Source organism: Gouania willdenowi, chromosome 8 (assembly GCF_900634775.1).
Source record: "Gouania willdenowi chromosome 8, fGouWil2.1, whole genome shotgun sequence".
NCBI lineage: Eukaryota > Metazoa > Chordata > Actinopteri > Blenniiformes > Gobiesocidae > Gouania > Gouania willdenowi.
This window is the reverse complement of record NC_041051.1, coordinates 27,722,130-27,733,498: the sequence shown is the minus strand read 5'-3', so window position 1 is coordinate 27,733,498 and position 11,369 is coordinate 27,722,130. Positions and strand designations below refer to the sequence as shown.

General features: G+C 36.0%; 1 protein-coding gene across 1 annotated transcript; it reads right to left on the bottom strand.

Annotated features, from left to right (window-relative positions):
• Positions 1-1,178: 1,178 nt before the first annotated feature.
• mylpfa (myosin light chain, phosphorylatable, fast skeletal muscle a) lies at positions 1,179-9,739 on the bottom strand. Its single transcript, XM_028454539.1, has 7 exons — positions 9,581-9,739; positions 8,405-8,503; positions 4,991-5,066; positions 4,504-4,608; positions 3,033-3,111; positions 2,896-2,944; positions 1,179-1,787 (listed from the first exon to the last, which is right to left on the bottom strand). Exons 1-7 carry the CDS (start codon positions 9,581-9,583, stop codon positions 1,686-1,688), a joined length of 513 nt encoding a protein of 170 aa, XP_028310340.1. The 5' UTR covers positions 9,584-9,739; the 3' UTR covers positions 1,179-1,685.
• Positions 9,740-11,369: the final 1,630 nt, after the last annotated feature.

Here is an 11,369-nt window from a genome sequence, read left to right as displayed (position 1 = left end):
TACAAAAAAATAACAAGGAATGTATAATTAAAATTTGGATTTCACTAAACACAATTTACTGTAGGTGTAGGAACTTCAAACGGGATGTTTTTGATGGTTTCATTAAATTCATGAGTTTCAAAACTTTTATTATTGAACTCACTTTTAGTTTAACTAATTAACTTGTTTTGTTTTTTTTAATTTAAAGTGTTTAACTTTAAACACATGGTGGTGTAGTGGTTATCACATCCGCCTCACAACAAGAAGGTCCTGGATATTTAACTTTAACTTTATATATTGTGTCAACTATTGTTTGCAGCCTTTGGTTTAGTACATTATATTAAATCCGTTGCTTTTGTAGATGTAGTTCAAGCTAAAACTGTATTTAATAATTAATGATTGGAGTGTTTATTATTTTAAAAAAAAATTATTTTGTCATTTTAGACAATTTTTCAATATTTGTATTTCTTTAAATGTATGTTAGAGCCTGATATGTAACAATTGTTAGTAAAAAAAAAAAAAAAAACCGAAATGTAATAACTGGTCAATAATATAACAAAGGTGTTTAGGTGTAATTAATTTTTTTTTTAATTAAAACCCAAAATGTTAAAAAAAAAAAAAAAATGTTTCCCCTAGTCTTGTAATAATTTTGTGACATCATAGAGTGAGTCAATGGTTTATGGATTATTTATTTATTTACGGTTTATTTATATTGCTTCAGTGAAAAGAGAAGTATCATACACATGATGTGTGTGTGTGTGTATATATATATATATATATATTTGTATATATATATATATAATAAAACTCTTTGGAGAACCTTGACATTTTTGGTAACTTTTTTTTCTTACCTTCATACAGTATAAATAAAAAGTTTATATATGGAAAAAAGCTCAACATCTTGTTACATTATTCACCAGTTTTAACATTTTTTTTTAACATTTTTTGTTACATTATTGAATTATTATTACATTTTGGGGTTTTTTAATAACCATTTGGGTTTTGTTACATTTTGTGTCGTTATATATGATACTGATTTTGTGGAAAGTTTTATAAATGTGTTTCTTTAGAATTGTGTGCTGATGGTGAGAGCACACATTTCTCCTGTTTGTTGGACTTTAATGAGCAGATATTGACGCTGAATGGATGGATTTCGTTCCACAGAGCCACTAAACAGACGCACCATTGTACAAAAGAGGTTTTATTCACAGTTTGTCCCTTTATTAGTTACAGAGGAAAGCTCATGGACAGCTTATGGAAAATAGGTGATGGCCTGAAGAAGGAACGGAGGGAAAGAGGACGAAGAGCTGAATGTTTTCTTTCGCTCGTTCCCTCCTCTCCTTCTGATTCCAGCTTCTCGTTTGAAAGGACAGTTATCATCGCTTTAAGGAGACGACTGCGTTCTTTCTTTCTGTCCTCCTCCCACCTCGTCCACCTGAGAGGACATCTTCAACGTGTGGAATGATGTCCTGCTGATTAGTGGGAAGTCTAACCTGAGCCTGTTTCTGATGCAGAGAGGCTCAGAGAGTGTGTTGGAGGAAAGCTCGTGTGTTAATGGAACTCATCCCTGTTCCCCATAAGCAAACACAGACGCCGGCGCTCTCAGCCCTGAGGAGGACGAAGAGGAGGAGGAGGAGGGAGGGGAGGGAGGGGGGAAGGGTTCAAAGGGATCGCTGCTGTCTTTTCTCCAGTCTTCAGCTTCCTGGTTACTCCTCCTTCTCCTCTCCGTGTGTGATGACGTAGCAGATGTTCTTGTAGTCTACGTTTCCGGCGACGTCTGGGGGGAAGGCGGCCCACATGTTCTTAATCTGGAGCAGGAGACGAGGACGGGTGAGATGCACAGGAACATTTTATCTCTAGAATCTGTTGCTTTTTTTATCGTAATTGAATCCTAATTCCGTTCAGGTCAATTTAGTATCATTTAAATTAATGGAACATGTTACAGTTCTATGGCTTACACATTATTACACCAATTATTAAAATAATTGTTTATATTTTTCCGATCAATTTGACCCGTTTTCTTGAAGTTCATTTTACCATTTAAATTTTTTTATTTTATTTTTTACATACTGACAGAAAAAAAGGCTCACACCTTTACACTAAAAATGTTAATACCAATATTTTCATTGATTAAGAAGCTCAACAATATAACCAAGAGATAAAAAAACCTATTAGATGTTGGAAGCTTTGTTTGTTTATTGAACAACTTTTAAATCTAAACAGCCTGATTCATTTAATTAAAAAAAAAAAAAAGAACAACTTTCTGATCCTGAAGTATTTTCTTTTTTTTCCTGATTCGTTTAAATTAATCATTTATTTTACTTCATGTATTTGTTCAACCAACTTTTAAACATAAATATTATCCTTATGCATTTCTATATAATTACTTATTCGATAAATGTAATTATTTGAGTCACATAATTTATGTCCGTGGTGCATTTTTGTTATAATTTATTTATTCATTTGTTTGTTTTAAAACTTGTTATCTCACTGTCTAAAAAAGAAAAAAAAAACTATTTTGAAAGTTTATTTTTTTATTGAACAACTTTAAAATTTTAACAGTCTGATTCATTTAAGTATTATTCAAGTACTTTTTGATCCTGATGCATATTTGGTTTAATTTAAAATTATTTATTTGTCCAACTAATTACATTAAACAACGTTTACAACTAAACAATAGCCTGATTCAATTCCGATTTTTTCTTTCTTTATATATGCTTCTTTATCTTACATTTCTCTTTATATTTTTGCCTTTTTTTTTTGCTTGTTTCTGATGCTTTGACATCCAAATTCATCCTTTAAAAGATCTATATATCTAATATCTAAATAGTATTATTTATTATTGTTATTATACATGTTATTATTTATAGCTCAGTCCGTTTTGTTAAGTCGTGGAGTAAATCATGCAGACTTTACCTCCTCCTTGGTGAACCTGTCACACTGAGTGGTCAGGAGCTCCTCAAGGCTGTGAGAGAGAAATGACATGAAGAGTTCTAATGTGGAGTTGCTTGTTCATAGATTACAGAGAGGAACGTTCTTCTAAACACACTCACAATTCCTTCTTGATGGTTCCAGTCCCATCGGGGTCCAGAACCTTGAAGGAGCTGAGAATGACGTCCTCGGGATCAGCACCTGAAGCAGGACAAAGCACGGTGTTGGGTTATTAAAGGTAAAAAACGTGGGAATAGCATTTAATATCAGGCGACGGTAATAAACGTTCATATCTGTGAGAAACGTTCTAAAGAGAACTCTGATCATTTACTGGATGGATTAATTAATGATAAAGAATAGATGAATGTAGGGCTGTGCAATTAATGGAAAGTCGATTATGTGTTTGATTATTACACAATAATTACAAAAATTACAATCAAGAAAAAACAATTATATTTTTTTGTTATTATATATATATATATTTTTTTTTTATTTTATTTTACATATGTTTTATTTGCTAAATAAAACACACTTCCACGATTTCGGACATCTACAAAGAATCAAGCTTGACACACACCGATTATTAAATTTGAGTTTAATCCACTTGCATGCAAGCTCCTCCCCTCCGCCCCGCCCCTCTCAAAGCTAAGCTAAAGCTAGCCTGCAGGCTGAAGTTGTTGCTAGTTGTCTTGAAACATGGCTGGAGAAATGCATCAAAAACACTTTGTGTTTGATGATGAAGACCTAGAACAGGGGTCCAACAGTGGGCCCCAGATTTTATCTCACTGTTTAAAAAAGTAAACAGTTTTGAAACTTTATTTGTTTATTGAACAACTTTTAAATCTTAACAGCCTGATTCATTTAAGTAAGTATTAATGTAGTAGTTTTTAATCCTGATGCATGTTTGGTGTAATTTAAAATTATTAATTAATTTATTTGTCTAAACAATGGCCTTTTTAGTCCAGCAGCCAATTATGGAGCAGTTTGGTCTCAAGTCGACCGCTGATTTTATGCAGAAAAACAAGTAATTTCAATATTATTGAGCCATAGTTTGTACATATACAAAATATTGTTGAGTTTAATTTACACAATGATTCATGTTTTCTCTGTCATTTGTATTTTCTTCTGCGGGCCGAATTGGATGCTCCCCCGGGTCATGAGTTTGACACGTCACGTGCAAGAAGTGTTTTGTTTTGTGCAAAATGGAACATACTTGATTTCAGTGTTTCGAGAGTTTTATTCATGTTTAAAGAATATATTTTACATTATTTTGTACAAAAATAAATAACTCTTTGGTTGACAAATAATCATTTGAATAATCAGAATTTAAATTATGACAGCAAAAATTGATGATTATTATTTTTTCTATAATCGCGCAGCCCTAGTTGGATGAATATATCGATTGACTAATTAATGAATGGATGGATGAAGAATAGATGATAATAATAGATGAATGGGGCACGCTTTGATGAATGGATACGTGAGTGAATGGAATAGAATGAGGGATAAATCAATGGTTGGATGATAAATCAGACGTATGGATGGATGATATCACTGTAACGTGATGTCATGTTGTGAGTGAGTGACTCTCACCCTTCAGCTTCTCTCCGAACATGGTGAGGAAGACGGTGAAGTTGATTGGCCCGCTGGCTTCTTTGATCATGGCCTCCAGCTCCTCATTCTTCACGTTCAACTGACCTGAAACACACAGTTAAAACCTTTAATCACATGACCTTTCACTGCAACTGCACTTCATCCTTATTCATACATCACATATTTCGATTTCTAAGTGAATGTTGTGATTGAAGCGTGAATTTAATAACCCAATTTCACACATTGCCATGTCACTATGATGAGTTTGGCATTTTTAACTACACTGTTTTAAAGAAAAACGCAAACATTATTTCAGAGGAAATATTTCCTCTTAGAGTCCGAGCAGTCGCTAACCAACCAAATACTTGTTGATCTGCTCTGGTAGTTTCATCTATTACAGATGAAAGTTATGATAATAAAAAGCACTGAATCACTTTTGTTCAGTAACTCCTGTCACAGGTTTGTGCACGTTTGGGGTTTAACTCACCCATTGAGGCCAACACGTCCCTCAGGTCGTCTTTGCTGATGATGCCGTCTCTGTTCTGGTCAATGATTGTGAAAGCCTGAAGAGGAGAGTGACAGAGTTATATAACCAGTGATATAATCTACATGATGACATCACTAGACGGCTGAAACATGCAGGACGGGGGCTCTCTAGGACCGCACGTGACCATGTCTGCTTTAAAGAGTAAAAGTACCTTGACTTGGCCTATGCTCCAAGGCAAAAAACAATACAACCTACTATTGTTTTCAAAGAAAACAATCCTGACTGGTAAACCAGCTTCATTGTTTGAAAATATCAGATACGTAAACTAAACACATTCACATTTTATGAGGTGTGCATCTAGTCATGATTGGCACATAACCTAGGCTGTTACTAAAGACTGGGTGAGCCAAACAACATGTCAGTGCTGATTGTTGTAAAAATGACAGGTTGTTGGTTTAGATTAAGCCATAACTGTTGAGGTCACCTAAGATAGACTAACCAGTGAAACCATGTAGATACAAGCTGCATGTTAAAGTCTTGATAATCTGCTCACAAGTGATTTTAAATATCTTGGATTATCAAATGTATTAAATTGATCTCTATTTGAAAAATAATCTTTAATTTAGTTGATATTAATTATTATTCATGGTTTCTTTTCTTTCTTTTTTTTTGTCTATAATTATATATCCTTACACTAAATGTCCTTATATTCAATAATTCTGTTTGTCATTACTCGTGCTAGAACTAATTTACTACAAAAGTATGTCCTATTTAGATCATCTCATCTATGGAATAAACTGCCTAAAAAACTGAGGAACCCAACAAATTTGCATGTATATAAAAAACACTAAAAATCCTCTTGCACATCTGAGATTGATACATGTATTGTTATATTGCCATTTTTTTAAATATTGTATCTAAATGTATTTTATTCTGTTTTTGCTAGTGTATAATTTTTGTAAATATCTCGTTGCTTTTAGTTAGGGACCCCTAGCATCCACTATGGTGGAAGCTAATGGGGATCTTAATAAACAATAAACCGTGTTGGTTTCATTAATGCTAAAGTGACGCCGACACCAGTGTGAAATCACACCGACTACACAAAGTGTGAGTCCATGTGTGTTTTTAACACTTCCAGTGTTTAATGAGCTGAGGTTTGTGTTAAATAGACGTTTTACAAATGTCTGGTGGAGCTTCAAACAGACACTGATTTATGGACGCGGGCTGAGACCGCTTCACACTTACGGCCTCGTCTGTCAACACTCGGTGTGTTACAGTCGGACGAACAGTCGCTGACTGACTGACGATTAACCTAAGTCCTTACCACGTTATCCTTTATTTAGCCTGCATAGGAAAATTAAAAACATATTAGAAACAGACGTTGGAAAGAAACTGTAATGTTTCTGCTGATGATATGTAGTTGTATCTGCTTTTTAAGCCCCGCCCACCTGGTATGCTGGGTTCACTAATTGACTGTACATCTGCTGTACATCTCTTACATTATCTAGTTCACTTGTCAATAACTTGTGGTCAAGAACCTTGGCATCTGTTCCGACACTAATCCGAGTTTGGAACTTCGTAGCACAAAGTTAGTACAGTTAGTCTTGGTTTTACCACTTGAGGAATATTTCCAGAATACTCTATTTTAACTTTTAAAGACACAAACTATTTTACATGCTTTTATCTCTTCTGGTTTAGATGACTGTAAAAGCCTTGTTACCTGCATGAACCAAAATTCCATAAACACGATTACAAATTGTCCAGAACTCAGCGGCCAGGCTTTTAACAAGAACCAAGAAATGTGACCGTATTACCCGTTATAGCGTTTTTACACTGGCTCCCAGTATATTTTAGAATTGATTTTGAGATTTTATTGATTACTTTCATGACCCTAAATGGGCCCAAGACTCTACAATGATCTGTCCGAGGAGATCAGGTCTGCTTACTCTGACAATATTCAACAAGTCACTTCTTAAAACATACTTTTATCGGAGGGCCTTCCCTGATTTTTAGTAACTTGTAACTTTTTTTTAATGTTCTTGTTTCTTAAACTGTTTTAATCCCTGGCCAAGACTCTATATTTACCATATCCTGTCCATCAAGTGTTATAGTCTTGTTATGTATGGAGTCGAGCAGAGGGAGAATATTTAGATCAGATCATTTCTAACCATGTTTGATGTGTAACTTGTGTAGCATGCTGCCAATGCATGGTGTCAGTGTCTCCGGTGGCCTTGAGGAGGACTGTGATCTCCTTGTCTGTTCTTACATGTTAATTTAGGAAAGTATAATTCGGGAGCAGCTGTCTGATCCCCTCAGAAACTCAAGATAACCTCACAGACTTGAGCTGCATCGCTCATCTCTCGCCTCTTCGCCTCCTATTTCGTACTCTGTGCTGATAGGCGCAAAAGCACCGCTGCGGTTTCCACCTTTCCATCATCGCAGCGAGCGCTAAGATGTCCCTAAGATCATCAAGTCACGCCTTCACTCATGTGGCATTCGAGAAGCCTGTATCATTTATCGCATGGGGAATGTTTGTGCGCGTATCGCCTCGCAGCAGAGCAAACTGCAGACTCCATATTTATCATCACATCCACCTGAATGACCAGAGGGAGCTTCAACACAGGGTCTTTAAATCTACCGACGAGTCTTAATTCTTAAACTTTAATCTGGGAAATCAAACTTTGTAAATCGAGACGGTTCGATCTGTTTCTTGTTCAAACTGTGTCTTCATGGAAAGTTGTGAAATGACTGGAAACTTACATACAAACCTCAAGATATTATATGATGGCGATGCATTATAATAGAACATAATGTATTCTAATATAATTTGATAAATTATTATAACCTATATAATAACATGATATATTATAACATAGGAAGAATGAAAAGTCTAAAAATCACGAGAAATGTAAGTGTATATATATATATGTAGGCTATCAATATACGATACAGTTGTCCGATATTTATCCTTTTTTTGTGTGATTTGCGATATTCTGTTACTGTCAATTTTACCTAAAATTAACATGATCCAATCCAGAAATTAATTCATTGTTTTTTCATTATAGGCATAAAACCAGATAATAATACATTTTACTATTATTAGGCCGATAGAAAAATTAAACCGTAACCTTTTACTGTAAACTGTAATGCTTCAAATCATACTTCAGGACAATTGGCTCTACACCCTTGAGTGACAGCTGATTGGGAGGTTAAAATATAGAGAGCGTCAAACTCCCCAAGCTTGCCTTTAATGACATTCTTATGCTCATTAAAGCGTCGGGGGAGCAGAGAAGGCACGCAGAGCAGCAACTGTCCTGAAAACGGATCCCCCGAATGGAACGCTAATTCTGATTGGATGCTGGATCCAGAGCATTCCCCTCTCTTTATCTGATGCTCGAACTATCTTCACCTCACCTCTTTGTACTCCTGAATCTGGCTCTGCTCAAACATAGAGAACACGTTGGAGGAGCCGCCTTCTCCTCCTCCTGCCCTCCTCTTGGCCTTCTTTGGTGCCTGAGCCACAAAAACATGAGGAAAAAGCATCAGTACTCAATCCTAAAACCTAAAAAATGCAACAGTAGTTATTCCCTCCAATGTAACCTCAATGAGAAACCACAAAAATGAGTTTTTAATGAAAATACATCCTAAATGCTGATGATTGCTTTCTATTTGTCACTTTTGCAGACCTTTTTCAAGGTTAGAATTCTAACCTTAAACCTAATGAAGTGAATTAACTTTAAACAACCTTGGAAATATGATAAACTACCAAATATATTCTTGAATTCTTCAATATTTGTGCTGCAGATTTGCAAATCTTCAATGTTGGAGTGTTTTGTAAAGGTTTTATGATTGGTAACATCCCATAAACTCAGATACAATTTAAATTGGATCTCGACTTTGCATGTTTAGTCTCTAGATAAGTATCTCACACATGTAGCTCATGATAGATATAAACTAATAATCTCTAGCTTTCCAAATCCATCCATGCATTTAAAAAAAATAATTATTTCTATTAGATATGTTTTAAGGGGAACTTATACCTCGCCACATTGAAAATCACAACATGAGCATCCTTAATCCCAAAAAACATCCTCAGGAAGCTCAAATCCAACCCCGATCAAATAGCACACGTGTCAAAATCTGGCATTTAGAGCATCAAATTCAGTCTGTTCAAATACAAAAATTCTATTTAAATCCACAACATTTGCAGAGCTCAGTTTTCCAGTTCTTATATCACGTCTGCAGTCATTTTAAATCTCAAATTGTTGAAAGAACTATTAACTTTTCCAAATTTCACCATATTCCCCAAATCAGTGAAATTTAAGTGAAGACCCTGCAGGGACTGATATACTCACGTACTTTATCATGTATATATCATTTATACGTGGAAGTGCAAACGGGCACATTAATGTTGAATTTGCTTTTTTTCCCATCCAAAAATCTGTGGCCCACTTAAGGTCAAACTGGTCCGTATTTGGCCCCTGAACTAAAATGAGTTTGAGACCCCAGTAAGAGAAGAAGAATCAGCCTTAATCCAAAGGTTTGCTCGTGTATCTCCAGCAGCACAGATGTCGGACGTTTGCTACTCACCATCTTCAGACGGTTCGCGTGGAGGTTTGGGAGATCAGGAAAGAGAAGACTGTGAAGCCGCACTATACGTATCGTCCCGGGCGCTTATATACCCCTCAGCAGGCACGTCTAACTTTAGCCACAGCCTCAAGTTTGGATGGGGATGAGAAAGAGAGAGCGAGAGAGAAGGGGCGAGCGAGGATATTGGTGGATGAAGTGATGGTAAAAATGAAGGAGACGGAAAGGCGGAACGTAGTATCATCTTACAGGAGATCAAAAATAGACCCAGGAGTCTTGGAATTAAGTAAACCTGATAGCTGAGGGATCGCGTCCTAGATCTGCAGTCCCACGTGGACTAATAAGGACATTCAGGACATGGATGCTCGTTGGACACACTGGACACTGTCTCTCCTCCAGCCAGGGCCCGACTTTATTTTTGGTTTGTGATGCTCGCTGCAATATCAGACACACTGGGATACAATCTATACACTCAGCTCTCTGTGAGCGAGGCCAGGCTTTCTTATTTTAACTCGTGATGAATGAAAGATGTGACCTACAAATTAGAGATTTTCCCACATGAAGGAAGCGGAAGTCCAAATCATTTTTCAAGACAGATGAAAGACGTGGCTGTAAGTGAATAAAAGAACTCATCAAGTTATGGTTTACAACTCTAAAATTAACCAATAAAGTGTAAAAGATGAGCACATGTCTCTGTCGATACTGACATCGATCAAATATCTTGTTAAAGGGATCCTCCACTGTGAAATGTACTTATTAGAAGATCTATGCATAACAACATGTATTATTATGCACTTATTCATTTAGTTGCCTTTTAAAAATGGTACTACATTACAGTTTAAGAGCATGTGTTCCACCATCTTGAAATTACGTGATTGATGATGTCATAAGACCCCACTGCCTGTAAACATCCCATTGTTTTCTATTGGAGTCAAGCATTCAGCCTGCTTTTTATATCATTTAGCAGCTTTTTCAGTCAAAATGCTAACTTGTGCTGCTTTTGGTTGCTCTAAAAAAACCAGGAAAAGTTAAAGATGCCTGAGCTGTTGATATAATTATGAATACGGTCCTTCAATGGCCTGCAGAGTCACCAGCTCTCCATCCAACACTGCAGACATACCCAGCTTATGTAAGGCTACGTGAACAGATCATCTATCAACGAGTTCCTAAGACAGCGTCACACTTTAAAACGATCCTGACTTATCCCATGAATCCTCTTTAGATGATTGCTCTAAAGCTGAATAATTAAACTTTGTTACTAATTCTTGTCAGAAATGCCTTTTGAGTCATTTCTATTAACTTTTAGCTTCATATCCTTTTATTTATGGACGTCGCCATATTGGAGAGTTCAGCCAATCAGCTTTCTCATATCATGTTGTTGTCACATCAGGATAACTCTAAGTATTTCTGCTCCCTGAGAGAGTCTATGGAAAAATAACAATGCAATGTGACATTTTAGTGCTTAGTCACGTATCATGCAGTTCAGTGAACGTTATTATGTTGTTCCTAAAAAGACCAGGATGATATATGGTAATGGTATATGAGATGGATGCCTTTCAGCTGAACAAGGAAGAAACCTTCAAACGTAGAAGTCTACACTACCATGGCAACCAGCAGATGTCTTTATCCTCATCAAACCAGTTGTGAGTTACATGAATGGAGCACTTCCTTGAGTAATCACCCAAGTGTTTGTTTCAAATACTCTTTACTGCATCTGTATTATTTCACTTAGTCTTTCTTTATCATTTGGCTTTAATATCCCTTCAGGAGATGGAAAAATTCTAACAACCAC

Coding starts and splice junctions, on each gene's coding strand:
- mylpfa (XM_028454539.1), bottom strand. Junction 5,067..8,404: donor AGATTCAGGAGTACAAAGAG/GTGAGGTGAAGA, acceptor TCTCCTCTTCAG/GCTTTCACAATCATTGACCA. Junction 3,112..4,503: donor GTTCGGAGAGAAGCTGAAGG/GTGAGAGTCACT, acceptor GTCCTGCTTCAG/GTGCTGATCCCGAGGACGTC.